This window comes from Microcaecilia unicolor, chromosome 12 (genome assembly GCF_901765095.1).
Source record: "Microcaecilia unicolor chromosome 12, aMicUni1.1, whole genome shotgun sequence".
Lineage (NCBI taxonomy): Eukaryota > Metazoa > Chordata > Amphibia > Gymnophiona > Siphonopidae > Microcaecilia > Microcaecilia unicolor.
Genome location: NC_044042.1, coordinates 90214334 through 90234328, shown reverse-complemented (window position 1 = coordinate 90234328; position 19995 = coordinate 90214334). Strand labels below are relative to the sequence as shown.

At 41.6% G+C, this 19995-nt stretch overlaps 1 protein-coding gene across 1 annotated transcript in view; it reads left to right on the top strand.

Annotated features, from left to right (window-relative positions):
- The window catches only part of LOC115481955 (acid-sensing ion channel 2-like), a 263330-nt gene that overhangs the window by 109312 nt on the left and 134023 nt on the right, over positions 1-19995 (top strand). The window contains 1 exon segment of the mRNA XM_030221447.1: positions 6561-6711. Coding sequence (XP_030077307.1) covers positions 6561-6711 — 151 coding nt within the window.

Genomic DNA, 19995 nt, shown 5'->3' with positions numbered 1-19995 from the left:
GTTAAGTAAAGGTAATATTGGCCAGTGCTTTTTGACTGTTTTTAACGTATCCTGTACGGCATGAGTATGGTGAACTGATTCTGATGATTCTTTGGTTTAGCTTTCAGTTGTTATAGCCATTGTTGATACGTATTAGAGGCTCTTTTACGTGCTTTTTTTAAAATTTATTTTATGCGGGTACCCCCTAGCCCGAAACCGGTGATACATTTCAGATGCCTTCACTTTGAAATCTTCATCTTTGCAACATAGCTTCCTAATTCTCAAGAATTGTCCAATTGGGATCCCAGTTTTTTGTATTCTTGTTTGAATATTTTTACTGCTGTAATTGCCTATTGCTCATGTTTGGTTTATTCTTACTGTACACTGCCTTGAGTGAATTCCTAATAAATCCTAATAAATAAATAGATATGTAATTTATCTTTAAAGATTGGAGCAATTTTTTAAAAAGGGTTATAGAGGGGATCCCAGAAATTATAGACTTCAGCTTGAAGAAAAGACAGCTGAGGGGAGATATGATAGAGGTCTATAAATTAATGAGTGGAGTGGAATGGGTAGACATGAATCGCTTGTTTACTCTTTCCAAAAATACTAGGACTAGGGGGCACGCAATGAAAACTACAAAGTAGTAATTTTAAAACAAATCAGAGAAAATATTTCTTCACTCAACGTGTAATTAAACTACAAGCAGTTAGCTTAGTGGGTTTAAAAAAGGTTTGGATAACTTCCTAAAAGAAAAGTTCATAAGCCATTATTAACATGACCTTGGGGAAAATCCACTGCTTATTTCTAGGATAAAGCACCATAAAATGTATTCTACTGTTCTGGGATCTTGTCAGGTACTTGTGACCTGGATTCGCCACTGTCCCAGTATGGCAAACTCTTATGTTCGTAGGCACGGGTGAACAACAAAACACATTGCCAGTGTTCAAAGTTGGTCTCTTGAAGAGTATTTGGTTATAGTAACTAAATTAGCTAAGTACATTAGTGTGAACTTGGAACTACTAAATAGCAACAACAGAGAAAAGAATCATGTCTGTAAACAGAGTAAAAGCATTGAGCCAGCTGCATATAACAACTCTTTGGTGGTGTTGTCACTGTGAATTGTTGTTGTCACATAGCCAGTCAGGCAGCCATCGGTGCTGTTTTCAAGTGTACTGAGTCCACAATGGCGTAGTGCACCTGCTTAAGGGGATAGGGTGGTGTTCATATCTCCTCAAAAGACTGGTGAAGCCCTTGTGGCTATGGTCACCTCACCTTGGAAGCCTACTGAAGCCCTTTTGGCTATGAAATCTGAGGAAATGAAAGCCTGGACTAAGTTCCATAGGCTGGTTAGATTGTTGGTGTTGAGGCATGTGAACACTATTTCCGTGGATGAGGTGTTGTGTGCCTCTTTGGCTGCAATGTCTAAATGTGCGCTGGCTCACACGGTTGCTGCTAACAAGTTAGCTGATGATTTGAGGAATGCGAACATGCTTATCAGTGACCTGGAAAGTGGATGGGATTTCCAGTGCTGAGTTAAAAGGGGTGCACAGGGAACGTGAAGCCCTCCATGCTTCAGGTGAGCAGTTGGCGAACGCATTGTAAACGGCAAATATACTCATAAATGAACTGCAGGGTAAGCTGGAGGCCGCATGACCCGTCACCACAGTGGCACAGAAGGAAGGTGAGGCTCTCTTGATGTACTACTACTACTACTTAACATTTCTAAAGCGCTACTAGGGTTACGCAATGTGCTTGGATGTTGCTGAGAAAGTCAGAGAGAATTGGAGATTGAGAGATGAAAACACGTCCCTTGCCAAAGACAGGTCGGTCCTGGCATCACGGTTCGATTCCCTTCAGCAGGACTATAAAACACTGAGAAATAGGAATATCAAGCTGGTAAAGGCTAAGGCTACTTTGGAGACACAGCAGACCCACCTACAGGAGATGCTCGATGCTGTGAAGGATGAACATAGAAGATATGAGAAAGATAAAAAGGTATTGTTAAAGAGTGAGTTAATCTTTGGGACAGAAGGGGCACCTCGTTCTTGAAAAGGATTATGGTTGTGTGCTTCAGAAGATAAGTGTTTGAGCATATTATTCTCTGAAGTGGATTAAGTGTGAATATTACTATCAATAACAGAGGTACTGGGTAGGGCAGGAGAGGAGGCGGAGAGGCAGCTTATGCACCACAAGAATGACATAGTGGAGGGGTACTTCCCTGCTGTGTACAAAAGTGACCCTGTCCTTTTACTGCATCCTCCCCACCCCAAGGATTTTAACTTGCTCCTCCTTGCCGCATCTCATGCCATCCTAGCCCCACCCTACCCTACTTTGGCCTCGCCAAACATCTGAATCACTGTCTATGGATAGATAGTTCTAAACATGCAAACCTATAAATAGCTCTTCAAGAATTTTCTCTTCATCTTTGATGTTCTGATGTAGTATTATTATTGTAATTCTATTTACTCTGGAATTAAATCTTCTGATCTTAAGCATATTCAACCATCCAAAACACAGCAATCAAGGTTCTCTGTGTCTCTTCCACATTTGATCATACATATCACTGTTTACCAGAACCATTGGCTCCCTGTGTTTTTTAAGGTACATCTCCTTGTTCACAAGGCTTTTTATATCAAAATTACATTTAGATATATGCCCTCTCGTGTACTCACTCGATGCTCTGCCTTATTTATTTTTTTTTTTACTTGACCTTCTTCCTATGGAGTGCACTGCCTCTTACAAAAGGTTTGATGTAAATTTGAAGATACATTTCTTTGAGTTGTCTAGCAACCATGGTGTGGAGGTCCCAACCCACCCACAACCCTAAAAGACAAGGCGATCATCCTCGCTTACTATGCTAGTACTATGTATCAGTTAGTTACATATATACATACATAAGTACATAAATATTGCCATACTGGGACAGACCGAAAGTCCATCAAGCCCAGCATCCTGTTTCCAACAGTTGCCAATCCAGGTTACAAGTACCTGGCAGGACACCAAAACAGTACAATACATTTTATGCTGCATATCCTAGATATAAGCAGTGGATTTTCCCCATTTTAATAATGGCTTATGGACTTTTCTTTTTAGGAAGCTCTCAAAACCCTTTTTAAACGCAGCTAAGCTAACTGCTTTTACTACACTCTCTGGCAATGAATTCCAGAGTTTAACTACACTTTGAGTGAAGAAATATTTTCTCTAATTCATTGTAAATTTACCATTTTGTAGCTTCATTGTGTGCCCCCTTGTAAACAAACGATTCACGTCAACCTGTTCCACTCCACTCATTATTTTATAGACCTCTATAATATCTCCCCTCAGCCATCTTTTCTCCAAGCTGAAGAGCCCTATCTGCTTTAGCCTTTCCTCATAGGGAAGTTCTCCCATCCCCTTTATCACTTTTATCGCCCTTCCCTGTACCTTTTTTAATTCTACTATATCTGTTTTAGATGTGGTGACCAGAATTGTACACAATATTCGAGATGCGGTCGCACCATGGAGCGATACAAAGGCATTACAACATCTTCATTTTTGTTTTCCATATCTTTCCTAATTATATTCTTTCCTAATTATACCTAACATTGTATTTGTTTTTTTAACCTCCGCTGCATACTGAGCAGAGGGTTTTAAGGATCATCACCAATGGAGTGGAGGAGTGGCCTAGTGGTTAGGGTGGTGGACTTTGGTCCTGAGGAACTGATTTCGATTCCCACTTCAGGCACAGGCAGCTCCTTGTGACTCTGGGCAAGTCACTTAACCCTCCATTGCCCCATGTAAGCCGCATTGAGCCTGCCATGAGTGGGAAAGCGCAGGGTACAAATGTAACAAAAAATTTAAAAAAATGATGCCTAGATCCCTTTCTCGGTTTGTGACTCCTAATGTGGAACCTTGCATTCCGTAGGTATAGTTCAGATTCCTCTTTTCCAAGTGCATCACTTTGCACTTGCTCACAAACGTCCGCTGCCATTTGGACACTGTCTCGTAAGGACCTCTTGTAATTTTTCACAATCTTCTTTCGATTTAACAACTTTCAATAACTTTGTCATCAGCAAATTTAATTACCTCACTAGTTACTCCCATCTCTAGATCATTTATAAATATGTTAAAAAGCAGCGGTCCCAGCACAGACCCCTGGGGAACCCCACTATCTACCCTTCTCCATTGAGAATACTGACTGTTTAACCCTACTCTCTGTTTTCTATATTTTAACCAGCCTTTAATCCACAATAGAACACTACCTCATATCCTATGACTCTCCAATTTCCTCTTGAGTCTTTGATGAGGTACTTTGTCAAGTGCTTTTTGAAAATCCAGATACACAATATCGACTGGCTCACCTTTAGACACACGTTTGTTCACCCCTTCAAAGAAATGTAATACATTGGTGAGGCAAGATTTCCCTTCACTTTGGCTTTGTCTCATTAATCCATGCTTTTGAATGTGCTCTGTAATTTTGTTCTTTATAATAGTCTCTACCATTTTTCCTGGCACCTGCTTTTCTGTAACTAATTGACGTCCGTTCTCTTCCTCTTTGTCTCCTTTTTTTTTTTCTTTTACATAATTTTGTAAACCACTTTGATGTTTTATTTTTGAAGTAATAAACCCCTGCTCTTTTTTTCTTCACTTGACAAGCAATCCACCATAGTTACTAACATGCATTATTTGCCATCAACACATATTAGTTTTCTGCAATGAGTGCTACATAATAATGCAAGGTATTTATTTATAGGTACCTTATTATTATGCAAATTGAATAATTCAGCTTGCATTTAACTTCACATGGCGTGTTATTCTTGGAAAAATAATGCAAGATTTGAGCTGGTGTTGTTTTTCTTTATGGGAGAATTTGGACCACTAATGCACAGCCCAGTGGTCCCAGGAGCCTTCATAAAGGGCCAGTGCTCTTTCTATGACTGTGCTTGCCCACCCAACTTTTCCGCAATGAATACTCCCCCTTCAGTGATATCCAACAAATACCCTACCTAATGAGCCCACTGGTCCCTGAAAACAGGTACCTTCTGGAAACTGACTTCCTAAGTTCCTACCCCACAAATTCTGGAACTAGCAGGGGAAGGGGGAAGGTACAGGAATGATCCCTAAGCACCAGTCAAGTCCTAGAAGTAATCTTGCAGTCCTACTAGCAGAAGTACCATAAGACTACCAGTAGAAGTTGGTCAGCAACTTTCTGATTCTAACACCCTAAAGGGCAGGAGCAACTGGGGATCATTCCTGCTGCACCTCCTGCTAAAATCCAGAGATAGTCCCGGTAAGTCCGGGAAGGTGGAAAAGGTTTGTTATAGGAGATGTGGGATATGTTTTGGAATGGAACTTGGGTCAGCAGGCCTATATTGTCTGGTTAGAAAGAGGGAGGTGGAGGGATGAGGTGTAAGTTGGGGGGGGGGGGGAGTCTAGGAGTATGTATTGGGGAGGCTTTAACCAGAGGAGTATTTGTTGGGGAGAATCAGGGGTTTGGGTGCATTCACTGAGAGATTGCTGGCCCATTTAAATGATAGTGAGTCGGAAGTGTGGCCCATGATCTGCATTTTTGCAGCCAGGGATGCACAATGTTCCTGGCTGCTGCAATTCAAAGTTTTATTTCCCAAAGTAAATATCACTGTGCATTGGAGCCGTCTCTGTGGGTGCTGTGGGTGCTTGAGCACCCCTAATATTGAGAAAATTCCTTGTATGTATCCAGGGAGGGGTCATTTCCATTGGGCTTAGCACCCTCAATAATTTTGAAAAGTTGGCTCCTATGTCACTGTGGTAAAATGTGTTATTTAGAGGTCGACCGAATTTCGGTTTGAGATTTGGCACTGAAACCGAACCAAAATCCTCCCCTTTCGTGATCTTCCCCATCCACCCATGATCACTTCTCTATCCCATGTTTCAGCTTCTTCTTCTTCTTTTTTTTTAATCTGAGCTGCATTGAATAGACTCCATAATGATATTTAAATAATAAGTCATTTGGATATTGCTAATTATTTCTTTTAGAGACTTAGATGGTTCAGAGTGGGAAGTGTGGGGAAATGGTTTATTGCAGTGTTTCCAAAGTCAGTCCTGAAGTACTCTCTTGGCAGTCAGGATTTCAGGATATCCACAAGGAATATGCATGAACTTGATTTGCATACTCAGCCTCCATTATATGGACATTTCTTTCATGCATATTCATTATGGAAACACTGGTTTATTTCACGATTTTATTGAAAAGGTAGCAGAGATGAGTAAAAATGAATGGATCCTATGTTTGCCTGGTTCAGTATAGATACTATTTGAGAAACATTTAATTTTGGAGCAACGGTAATAAGATGGAAATGTCACTGTTCCTATTTCATGTTCCTTGTTATTTTAGTTAAAATAAGCAAGCATAATTGATTTGAAAAGAATGCAGAACACAGGGAGCTGAAAATGTTGAACGGGGCAAGATGCGAGTTCACTGCTCCATTAAATTTCCTGTTACTGTCCGTTGACTACTGTAAAGACTTTCCTTCTTGGTCTGAGTTTGGCAATATATAAGAGGGCACAAAAGATGCTGATAACTGATGAATTTTATTTTCCTTGTTTCTCCTTTCTTTTAGGTGTTTACAAGATATGGCAAATGTTATATGTTTAACTCAGGACAAGATGGCCACCCTCTGCTGACCACGGTGAAGGGTGGGACAGGAAATGGGCTGGAAATTATGCTGGACATACAGCAGGATGAATACCTGCCAATATGGGGAGACAAGGGTAAGACACAGTTGGGTTTGGGCTTCCAGTTAACTTCATTTCATCTAGGACAAGTTGACCCTGACCCTGGTTTACTCCTGTTGAATCTGTAGAGTGGAGATAAACCAGGACCGGTTTAGCCTGCCTAAATGGTATGGAACCAGTTGATAATCCCACTTGAAAAGGAATAATCTGATTTTTTTTTCTGAGCTTTTCATAGTCTCACTTCTTTCTTTGCTTCAGACTTTTCCACATGGTGGTTGTTATGTGAATTTCTGTGTAATAAGTGAATTATTAAACATTACTGTTCATTTTTCTACAGGAAACTAGTGAAGAAATGGTGTAAGTTGGTGATCATAGGCACTAACCAATGGCAGGGCAGCTTTAAAATGGTTCAATGACATCACAGTGTGCTTTGTCCTCCTTAAAATTTCACTTAATGCTAAATAGTGGTTGCAAAGACGTGGTGAGAATTATCATTATATAATGGAGGAAAAGCCTCTGTTTCTCCGGTACAGAAAGTTATTGTGTTCTGATTCAAGGAGTGAGATCTTCATTGGCTAAAAAACCTCCTAAATTGAAATATACTTTCTTTGTATATGCAAGTAATATTAATGCTCTTTCTTTATATTCAATATTTAAGCATAAGGCACTTAGCTTTATATTCCTTCTGACGGAGTCCCGTTTCGCCGTATCCGGCTTTATCAAGGGAAATGAACCTCGCCGTTATGCTGATCTCTGTAAAAAGAAAAAAAACACTAAACATGCCATCCTCCGGTTTGGTTCTTGATATCACTCATTCTTTAACATACTAAACATTCTAGACAGCCCTGGTTTCATCCCCTTATGCAAAAACGTGGCTCAAGCTTAGTTTTTTCAGCATAACTTCTCTTTACTCTGCTCAATGCTTTTTTCAAAATGGCGCCTGCTTTTCTTGATGCTCATTAATGCAGCTCCCACGTTATTGGTGGAATGATTTAAAGAGCTAGTACTAGAAAAATATTGCCTGTTTGGATCATGGTGTTAAGACCTTTTAGGTTCTAAGGATTTTTTATTAAGAATAAAATTGCAGAGCATATACAAAAACATGGACTGATGAGACAAAGTCAGCACGGATTTAGTGAAGGGAAGTCTTGCCTCACCAATCTAATGCATTTTTTTGAGGGGGTAAGCAAACATGTGGACAATGGGGAGCCGGTTGATATTGTATATCTGGATTTTCAGAAGGCGTTTGACAAAGTGCCACACGAAAGACTCCTGAAGAAATTGCAGAGTCATGGAATCGGAGGTAGGGTATTATTATGGATTAAGAACTGGTTGAAAGATAGGAAGCAGAGAGTAGGATTGCGTGGCCAGTATTCTCAGTGGAGGAGGGTAGTTAGTGGGGTCCCGCAGGGGTCTGTGCTGGGTCCGTTGCTTTTTAATGTATTTATAAATGACCTAGAGATGGGAATAACTAGTGAGGTAATTAAATTCGCCGATGACACAAAATTATTCAGGGTCGTCAAGTCGCAGGAGGAATGTGAACGATTACAGGAGGACCTTGCGAGACTGGGAGAATGGGCGTGCAAGTGGCAGATGAAGTTCAATGTTGACAAGTGCAAAGTGATGCATGTGGGTAAGAGGAACCCGAATTATAGCTACGTCTTGCAAGGTTCCGCGTTAGGAGTTACGGATCAAGAAAGGGATCTGGGTGTCGTCGTCGATGATACGCTGAAACCTTCTGCTCAGTGTGCTGCTGCGGCTAGGAAAGCGAATAGAATGTTGGGTGTTATTAGGAAGGGTATGGAGTCCAGGTGTGCGGATGTTATAATGCCGTTGTATCGCTCCATGGTGCGACCGCACCTGGAGTATTGTGTTCAGTACTGGTCTCCGTATCTCAAAAAAGATATAGTAGAATTGGAAAAGGTACAGCGAAGGGCGACGAAAATGATAGTGGGGATGGGACGACTTTCCTATGAAGAGAGGCTGAGAAGGCTAGGGCTTTCAGCTTGGAGAAGAGACGGCTGAGGGGAGATATGATAGAAGTGTATAAAATAATGAGTGGAATGGATCGGGTGGATGTGAAGCGACTGTTCACGCTATCCAAAAATACTAGGACTAGAGGGCATGAGTTGAAGCTACAGTGTGGTAAATTTAAAACGAATCGGAGAAAATTTTTCTTCACCCAACGTGTAATTAGACTCTGGAATTCGTTGCCGGAGAACGTGGTACGGGCGGTTAGCTTGACGGAGTTTAAAAAGGGGTTAGATAGATTCCTAAAGGACAAGTCCATAGACCGCTATTAAATGGACTTGGAAAAATTCCGCATTTTTAGGTATAACTTGTCTGGAATGTTTTTACGTTTGGGGAGCGTGCCAGGTGCCCTTGACCTGGATTGGCCACTGTCGGTGACAGGATGCAGGGCTAGATGGACCTTTGGTCTTTCCCAATATGGCACTACTTATGTACTTATGTACTTATGTAATCCAATGCTGCTCTGATTGCAGGAGGCGTTTCGCTTTATCCCCTCCTCTGATATCAGCCTGAATTTGATTGATTACGAAGCAGTGAAATTGTGTAAATTAATGTTTCATGATGTTACAATGTGTTACTAGCAGGGACCCTAGCAGTTTCCGCTTCAAACAGGATTTATGTTCTATAAACCTAATGTGTAATTGCCTCGTAGTCTTCCCTATATATAACTTGTAACAAGGATATTATAACCCATAGATCACAAAATCTGAATGACAGTTGGTATGGGAATAAATTGAATATCTCTTAGAATCAACTGGATTGATGAATTCATCCCCCTCTTTAGTCATGGAGCACATACTACAATTACCGCACTTATAGTGACTGTCAGGGTCTCCAGGGTAGTCTGGAATCGTGAGCCTCCTTGGGCTGCTGATGAGGAGCGGCAGCAGTAGGCAAAACCCTCCAACCAGGACTGGGCCAACAGGACTGGAGTAGAAGTTGTAGGCAGGCGAAGCAGGAATAAGCAGAACCGGAATGGACTTGGTTTGGCAGGGACCAGAATCAGGAAACACAAGCAGGAATCAGGAACTAGCGTCACTGGAACAGGACTTCACCTGCGCTTGACCACCGTTCCCTAGGGGTGAGCCCCTTGGTGCGGGCAGCCGGCAGGACTTACTGGACCGAGAGGAGAAACAAGCTAGACTAGACAGGATTCAAGATACAGGGTAAACAGACAGAATACAGACGCAAGCTTGGTTAAAACAGGGTTCAAGATACAGGGTCTCAAACAGACAGAATACAGACGCAAGCTTGGCTAAACCAGGATTCAAGATACAGGGTCTCAAACAGACAGAATACAGACGCAAGCTTGGCTAGAACAGGATTCAAGATACAGGGTCTCAAACAGACAGGAATACAGACACTAGCTTGGCTAGAACAGGATTCAAGATACAGGGTCTCAAACGGGCAGGATACAAACACAAGCTTGGCTAGAACAGAATAGAAGATACAGGGTCTCAAACAGACAGGATACAAGGTACACAAACAAAAAGGAAAGGAAGTCAAAAGGAGACAGGGAACAAGCAATCAGGGCTGGATTCAAGACAGGATTCAGGAGACTCAAGCAGGCAAGAAACACAGACTAGGAACACAAACTAAGAAATAAGGCCAGAGAAGGCAGAAGTGCTAACTGCACAAACACCAACCTGGACCTTTGGCGTTACAAAGGCAAAGCAGAAAGTTTCCAGGTGGTTAATAAAGCCCATCAGCAGCTGAGGCTCTCAGCTGCAGCAATCTCAAGGCAGCTAAGGGTGTGGCTAGCTGCCAAACTCAAACCAAGTCTGGAGGGCTAGAATATCCGGACCGGACCGGAAAGAAAGTCTGGAATGTATAGGGAGACAGCAAGACAGTCCACGGCAGCCACCGGCTCTGGCCACCAGAGGGAGAGGTGAGCACAGCCAAGGAAAACAGTCACAATCGTGAACAGTGACCCCTCAGTCCAGTGCCCATAGTACTCAATTTTAAACGCGCTGGACTCAATTTCTCAGGTTTGTTCCCCTCGAGTGTGCTATGTGTACAACACTTCTCACAAATAGGGGGTGCAATTGACATCCTGGGTGTTCAGCGACGTACATTTTTGTTGTAGATAGACTTCATTTTTAGACTTTATGATAAACTGCGCCCAATAATATTTATGATAATACCCTCTAAAACTATAAAATGGGTATATCAAATGAGTTTTGTTTATTAGACGAGTTTTGTTAAGTGAGCTACGGCAAATGGAAAGGGAGTGGAGGCGTAGTCAAGATCCTGATGTGCAGTATGTTTATATGTTAAAATTGAAAGAGTACATGTTGGCTTTAACAAATTTGAGGAATTGTTTTTATCAGAAGAAAATTGGGGAACTTTTTTGATTGTTCATTCATTAGCTCAGGAACATAAGTCATTGGAAGCTTATTGTCTATTTGATCCTGATGATTTTGGATTGTTTTTTTTGAGAAAAAAATTTGTAGCTGTTGTATCTTTCCCTCCATTGTGAAATTTAGATATCTGCTTAGCAAAGCCCATTCCACAGTGGAGTATATTTGTGGGAGTGAAAGAAATAGAGGTTTGATGTCATTTGAAGTCGTTTCAACCTACAGCATCGGTTGGCGATGTCTGTAGATCTGTTTTTTTAAGGAGCATGTAGACACGGGCTCATTTTCATTAAGAGAAAAACGTCCAGAAAGTGTCATAAAGCACCATTTGGATGGATTTCTTCTCCAAACATCCAAATCGGTATTTTCGAAACCTGTTTTGTAGACATCTATCTATGCATTTCGTCTGTAGTGTATCCAAATCACAAGGGGGCATGTCTGAGGCATTTTGAAGGTGGGATTAGGGTGTGCCTAACAGTTGGACCTTTTACAGCCATAAAGGAAAAAAAAAACAAAACGTCTAGGGCAAAAACTTCCAACATTTTGGTCTAGACCTGTTTTTCTAACAAATAAGACACAAAAAGGTGCCCTAAATGAGCAGATAACCACTGGAGGGATTCGGAAATGATCCCCCTCTCACTCCCACAGTGGTCATTGACCCCCTCCCAACTCCAAAAAATGTGGATAAAAATAGTACTTGCCAGTCTGTATGACAGCAGCATACACATGTGGTGGAAGCTGTGAGCCCTCCAAACTTCACCAGAAACCCACTGTACCCATATATAGGTGCCCACTTCACCCATAAGGGCTATTGTAGTGGTGTACAGATGGGAGTAGTGGGTTTTGGAGGGCTCAGCAGGCAAGAGGGTGCAATGGTGAGATGTGTACCTGGGAGCATTTATATGAAATCTACAGTGCCCCCTATGGTGCCCTATTGCTCTTCTGGGATGTCTGGGGGACCAGTCTGCTAAAAATGCTGGCCCCTCCTATATCCCAGTGGCTTGACGTTTTGTGCATTTTGACTTGTGTATTTTTTTTCTGAAAATGGCCTAGAAAGATAAATGCACAAAGCACAAAACCTTGTTTGAAACAGTATTTCCGAAAAAAAGGAGAGACGTTTTTCGTTTTTTGAAAATGGGTATATTTCCTATTCAGATTTGGGACGTTTAGTGGAAAATGTCCAAAGTCTGACTTGGACACCATTTTGAAAATGCCCCTATATATGTCCCTGTAATGATTGTTATAGTCCATTCTATTTTAAAAGAAGATTTCTTTCCAGAACAGCTGAAACCAGTGACAGTTTCATCTAGTTATGAAAAAAAACTTTCCTTGGGATTTCGGGAGATCTATTTCTTCGCTTCCAGTGATAGCTAAACTCATTGAAAAACTCATTGAAAAATCAGTGTATGTGGAATTGGAGGATTACTTGTTTCAACATTTCATTGTTGTATCCCTATCAGTATGGATTGCACAAGGCCCACAGCACCAAGATATTATTAACTGCCCCTGTGGATGATGTGCATCTCGGTTTAGATCAGCATACAGATTGTTTCTTGGATTTCTTGATATTTCTGCAGTGTTTGATACATTAGAGCATCAAATCTTACTGTTGCGGTTGTGAGAATGTGGCCTCGCGGGAACTTTGTTGCAATGGTTCCAAGCATTCCTTGTGGAAAGAACATAGCTGGTTCATATTGGAGAAGCTAGAAGGATTGGCTGCAAAGGTTAGGACATTAACACAGGCATGGACATTGTACATTGCTTAAAAATACCATCTTGGAAGCCCAGACCAGATGCACTCAATGTATTCACAAAGATGGAAGGAAGAGAAAATGACAGCCAGCATGGTTAAAAAGTGAAGTGAAAGTGGCCAAAAGAATGTCCTTCAAAAATGGAAAAAAGACCCAAATGAAGAAAATAAGAAGCAACATAAACACTGGTAAGTTAGATGCAAAGCTTTAATAAAGAAGACTAAAAGAGAATATGAAGAGAAACTTGCAACAGAAGCAAAAACTCACAACTTTTTCAGGTACATCAGAAAAGCAGAATGCCTGCGAGGGAATCCATGGTACTATTTATTTATTTATTTATTTATTTATGACATTTATATCCCACAATATTCCCGCTCATGGGCAGGCTCAATGTGACGTACAATAATTAATAAGCAAACAATAGTACAAAGTACAGTGGACAAGGTCACAGGAGAGAGAGAGAAAAAAAGAAAGGAGATCACCAAGGAGCAAAAAGGGGTACTCAAGGATGATAAGGCCACAGTGGAGAGACTGAATGAATTCTTTGTTTCAGTCTACAGAAGAAGATGTAAGAGATCTACCTCTACTAGAAATGGTTTTCAAAGGTGATGATGTGGGGGTCCTTTTACTAAGCCGCATAAGCATCTGTGTGCACCCAACATGTGCCAAAATTGAGTTACTGTATGGCTCTTCTGGTAATTTTATTTTTGGCAGGACGTCAGACTCAGAAATAGAACGAAGCCTTGCGCCGGAAGAAGAGGACCTCGGCTGGCGGGGGTTGGGGTCCCACGCCAGCAATGGTAGGCGACGGGAGCATTGGGGGAGGGTTGGTGGGGGGGGGGGTCAAAATTGGTGGTGGTGGCTGGGGGGTTGGCAGTATTGGGGGGGGGGGGGGTTGGCGGCGCCGGGGGGGGCTAAAATGTACCCCCTCACCTCAGGCTCTGGACCCCTCTCCCGCCGAAGTCTGGCTACGCCCCTGATTGGCAAAGTATATGAGCTCCTGTATTTTGTAAAGTTTGAAGTCTCTTTAGCATAGTCTTTTTGATCCCTATATAGACAACATTACAATAATCATATTAGGAATGAAGATAGGCATGAACACAGTGCATCAAAGTCCAGTAGATTAAGGATTGACCATAACCTACGAAGGAAAAGAAGCCTGTTTTGACCACATGCGAGATTTGCGGGCCAAATTACGGAGCAGAATCTAATACGACTCCAAGGTACCAAAAAGAGAGAACAGGAATGGCTGTTTACCAAACAGAAACAGAGAAATAATGGGTGGTGTGAATGGCCCTGTGGCTGAAGCTTTATAAGAAACTGAACATGTCAAAATTCTACTATACCTGACATTCCTAACTGAAGGAAAAGACAATAAACACTGAGCCCTTAAATGGTCCAACTTTCCCCCCGATAATATGGTTGTCGATGCAGTAAGATAGAAGGGGGCCTCACTTTGGATAATCTGAAAGACTAACACCTAACTTAAAATAACTGGAAGCCAATGTACTTTCAAAAAGTAGGATGACAGAGGCTTGAACTTATTCAAAGAATAAATCACGCACACAGCCATATTTTGGATATCTGCAGACCTCTTAAAGAGATTTTAACACAACCCAGTACATTAGATTACAGTAGTCAAGAATAGACAAGATTAATGTCTAAAAACAGAAGTTTCAAAATACTTCTCAATACAATGAAGTTTCTTAAGTTGATAAAAAGATTTCTTAACAACCAAATTAATTTGCGTCTTCATACTAAGGGCCCTGTTTACTAAGGCACACTAGCATATTTAGCGCATGCTAATGCTAGAGATACCTATATATTCCTATGGGTGTCTACTACTACTACTTACTACTACTTATCATTTCTATAGCACTACAAGGCATACGCAGCACTGTACACCATACACAAAAAAGACAGTCCCTGCTCAAAGAGATTACAATCTAGATAAGACAGGCAGACAGACAGAACTATTAAAGGTAAGGGAATAAAGAGGTGAGGATGAAAGGATAGGGCAAGTGAGCAGTGGTTAGGAGTCAAAAGCAGTGGTAAAGAGGTGGGCTTTAAGTTTGGACTTGAAAACGGCCAAAGAGGGGGCTAGACGTACAGGTACGTACAGGTGTCTGTAGCATTAGCACATGCTAAAAGTTAGAACATGCTAAAAATGATAGTTCAAATTATAGCATGGCTTAGTAAACAGGACCCTAAATGTACTATCAATCACCACTCCCAATAATTCAGACTCTGTCCCAAAAATAAAACAATCTGACCCTACAGTTACTGTATTGTAGCAGAAAACCCAAAGGTCCCAACCATAAGTACCGTGTCGTTTCTTTATTAATCTTGAGCTGATGTTGCACAATCCAAGACTCAAGTCCAAACACTTTAAAATTTGCACATAAGCAGCGTTCCAATCTTCAAAAGCCATACCCAACACCAAAATTTCATCCCCACATATAAAACTGAACTGTGCTTTGAATAAAATGAATATTATTACAGATGATTAATATTGAGATTGTTGTTTTCCCAGAGTTCCGGGTATGACTCCTAAAGTTTTTTTCCTCTGAAATGATTCCTCTTAGTATATTAATTCAAAAGGAGTGTGAAGCCTGTGAAACTGGGATTACCTTAATCAGTGGGAATTGGATTAGAGACTCAAGTGTTTGTATTGTTAAATAATTTCTGGTTTTAAAAGAGAAAACAATGAAATCAGGTGTATTATTTCCACTAATATTGGACAATAAGTATGTTTCCAACGAAATAAATTGACTATACACCGTTTTGTGTTTGAAGAAGCCAACCAGACGATCAATGTGGAATAATGATTCAGATAAATAATAACTGGGGATAATCACGTTAAGACCACATTTTCTTTGTTTACTGTTGTTTAATTGATCTCCTTGTCTTGTTTCACTCTCCCTATTTTGTGGTCTAAGGAAGAGTATAGAATTACCTGATTGAAATAATTCTTGTGTGTTATTTTCTCTGTATTTCTGGCAAGTTATTTTAGTGCTTGTAAAATTAAGTTGTTATAAATAAAAAACAAAACTGAACTGTGCTTGCTCCAAAATAATGCTTCTACTATTTGCAAAGAACGAACTCCCCCTCAAATCACAAGTCAGGAACCTTGGAATATAGTTAGATTCAACACTTATTGTGATTCCCCAAATCCAAGCAACCTTCAAGAGCAAGATCAAGACGCAACAATTTGCATCTAGTGGGGTTGCCAGCCATGCTGGATGAACAGGATCTGCCTGGTTTCCTGGAGACTTGGATACCTATGACACTGAAGCTGGGGCCACAGCTACAGCAGCTCTGCGTGGAACGGGCACACCGGTTGGGCCCTAAGCACACTACAACCAGCAGGGCCCATATGGTAATCCTGAAGGTGCTTAACTACATGTACAAGCAGTTAATCTTGCAATACCTACGTAGGGGGCAGCAACTAACTTACCAAAACCATAAAATATTATCTTTTCAGGATTACTCATTATCTGTGCAAAAACAGAGAAAAGCCTTTGCTCCTCAATGCGCACAGCTATATCAGACACGGATCCGCTTTACATTATTATACTCTGCAAAGCTGAGAATAGCGCATGGAGGACACTCGGTTTTTTGACCAGCCGGAAGCCGCATGCATATTTGTGGATTCCCTACCCCAGCCCTCGGCTCAGCCGACGTTCTCATCTCAGCAACTGATGGGCACCTGAATTGTAGTGTTTATCGGCATCGCCTGATGGAGGAGGTACATTGGAAGATGCAAGGACTGAGTTGGTCGACAGCATGACAGCTAATGGTTTCTCGAGACTGTTTTGGAGTAGGAAGGAGTGCATTGCGTACTTGGTGGTTTTTATAGAGAGAAGACATCTAGAACTGTGATGGGATCTAGCAGTTTGTCTTCGCCCTCATTAAGATAGACCGAAAAAAGGCACTCTTTACTTTGCAAGCCAGGAGGCATCCAGCACTTATTCATCAGGTTCCTATCCTTGGACATTAGTCATGTTCAGATAAAATTGACTGCTGGCTCGATGGGGGAACACCGGTCATATCCCTCTCCTTTTTTTTTTTTTTTAAAGCTTATGGGCTTTATTGGTCAGTGACATGTTATAACTGTCTAATTCATGCGCAGGTGGTTTTATTATCATCGTGGATATTTGGTTGTATCACTATTCTAGTTCACCTGTTTGCTTAATGGGGTATTGAACATCACTGTTTTCCAATCGAGTGAGGGGGGAGGGCAGGACCTTAATGCCTTGGCTTTTATTGCCCTATCTGATCCATTGCTTCCTATGCTGTTCACTAAATTGTACTCAAACTACATAGTGGGGAGAGGGAGGTGTGATGGGGAGAAGGTTTGTCCTTACTGGACTTCAGGTTCTTTCACTCCTTCACACAAATATTGTTAATGTTAGACTGCCGATCAAGTTTTCCATAGTGATTCTCCGATGTAAGGTTCAATACCACATAGCTTGCCTTGCTGTTTTGAGGTTTGGTTTGTGCACCCTAGGATCTACCTCTCCAAACCAGAAATCTCAGCTGAAATCCAGACCAAAGTATTAGCCTGCCTGTCTGACATTGCTGCCTGGATGTCTCAGTGCCATCTGAAACTAAACATGACCAAGACTGAGCTTCTTATCTTTCCTCCTAAACCAACCTCTCCTCCTCCTCCATTCTCCATTTCTGTAGATAACACTCTCATCCTTCCTGTCTCATCAGCTCCTAACCTTGGGGTCATCTTTGACTCCTCCCTCTCCTTCTCTGCACATATTCAGCAGACTGCTAAAACCTGTCGTTTCTTTCTCTATAATATCACCAAAATTCGCCCTTTCCTTTCTGAGCACACTACCAGAACCCTCATCCACACTCTTATCACCTCTTGCTTAGACTATTGCAACTTGCTTCTCACAGGTCTCCCACTTAGCCATCTCTCTCCTCTTCAATCTGTTCAAAATTCTGCTGCATGACTAATATTCCGCCAGTGTCGTTATGCTCATATTAGCCCTCTCCTCAAGTCACTTCACTGGCTTCCTATCCGTTTCCGCATACAGTTCAAACTCCTCTTATTGACCTTATAAGTGCATTCACTCTGCAGCTCCTCAGTACCTCTCCACTCTCATCTCTCCCTACATTCCTCCCCGGGAACTCCGTTCACTGGGTAAATCTCTCTTATCTGCACCCTTCTCCTCTACCGCTAACTCCAGACGCCGTTCCTTTTATCTTGCTGCACCATATGCCTGGAATAGACTTCCTGAGCCGATACGTCAAGCTCCATCTCTGGCCGTCTTCAAATCTAAGCTAAAAGCCCACCTTTTTGATGCTGCTTTTAACTCCTAACCCTTATTCACTTGTTCAGAACCCTTATTTTATCATCCTCACTTTAATATTCCATTTTCTCTTGTTTGTCCTGCTTGTCTGTCCTAATTAGATTGTAAGCTCTTGTCAAGCAGGGACTGTCTCTTCATGTTCAAGTGTACAGCGCTGCGTATGTCTAGTAGTGCTGTAGAAATAAGCAGTAGGAGTTAATGTTCTTGTTGGCCTCACTCTTCTTAGACCTTTTTATCTGTCTACAGGTTAGGGTAGGGGGGTGAGTTGGACGGGGATAGACACAGAGGGGAAAAAAGAAGGTAGAGGGCAGCAATCACTGTGTTTTACTTTCTTCCCTCTTCTTTCTTTGGGTGGCATAAGAATAAGTTGCACGGGGGGGGGGGGGGGGGGGATCTTTACGTGACAATCCTAGATGGGGTCATTATGGGTTCTATGGGTGGGATTCTTGGGGGGGTGTAGGGTTGAGGGGAGGGGGAAATGGAATGTAGAAGCTATATATGACAGGGTAGGTTTGAGTAGATGGTTACTGTTGCACCTAGTGGATAATACTTGGCATTTCTTGATGTTAATGACGGAGAGGGATTCTTGGGATATACAGACAGGTTCTTTGTGGGGATGCTTGGGTCAGATGAGAAATAATGACTCTCGATTCTCAACTAAGGGGTGGGGCTGTAGGCTGGGGCTGCCCACCTTTCTCTAAGGTATTTGGAACACATAGGTCTTTAGCTAATTACGTCTGGGCCGTACCATAAAAATAATGTCGTGGAATGTGGGGGGAATTAATTCTCCCATAAAACATACTAAAATATTGCAACAGGTACAACGTCAAAAGGCTGATCTTGTGTTACTTCAAGAAATTAATCTTATTGTACCAGAAAGTGCCAAATTAAAAAGATGGTGGGTAGGAGACTACGTATCTGCTCTAGGGAGGGGGGAAAAGGGGGGATGTTGCTCTCCTGATTCGTAGAGGAGTGGTGGATAAGGTAGAATTAATGGAAGTAGATCCAGAGGAGCACTTCTTGATCACCAAGGTAACTATAGCACGACAAGTATTAATACTGACCAGTATATATGCACCAAACCATTATGACCAGGGGTTTTATGAAAAAAATTGACCAACCAATTACTAATGTACAGCGATTATCCTCTTATAGTGGGTGGAGATTTCAATTCAGTGTGGGATCAGGATCTTGATAAGTCAGCTAACCCTAGAGGGGAGGCAATTAATTTGGCCAGAGGTCTTCCTAATTTTTGTGAGCAGCTTAACTTGGTTGATATTTGGAGAGTTCTCCATCGCACAAAGCAAGATTATATGCATCTTTTGGTTTTTCAAAATGAAGAAGGGCTTTATGGGCTCCGAAGACTGATATTCATCTTTCTGAGATGCTAATGAAAAACTCCTTAACCCGTTGTCCTATGTGTAACTTAAGATACGCCACGTCCAGAGAAGCCACATAATGCTGTAGTTAACAATAAGCGTATCTGTGCACCCAACCATCCAACAACTTCTGTTGTAAGTCCACAAAGGGAAGAAGATATCTCCCACTTCTGTTGCCAGAGAATGTGGTAAAAGCAGTTAGCTTAGCAGGCTTTAAAAAAGGTTTGGCTATCTTCCTAAAAGTCCATAATCCATTATTAAGATGGACTTAGGAAAATCCACTGCTTATAAGCAGCATAAAATGAATTGCACTGTTTTGGGATCTTTGCCAGGTACTAGTGACCTGGATTGGCCACTGTTGGAAACAGGATACTGAGCTTGATGGACGTTCAGTCTGTCCCAGTATGGCAACGCTTATGTTCTTATGTGCCATTTTGTTGAAGCCAGGTTGGTTATGTGATGTTTAGAACTGTTA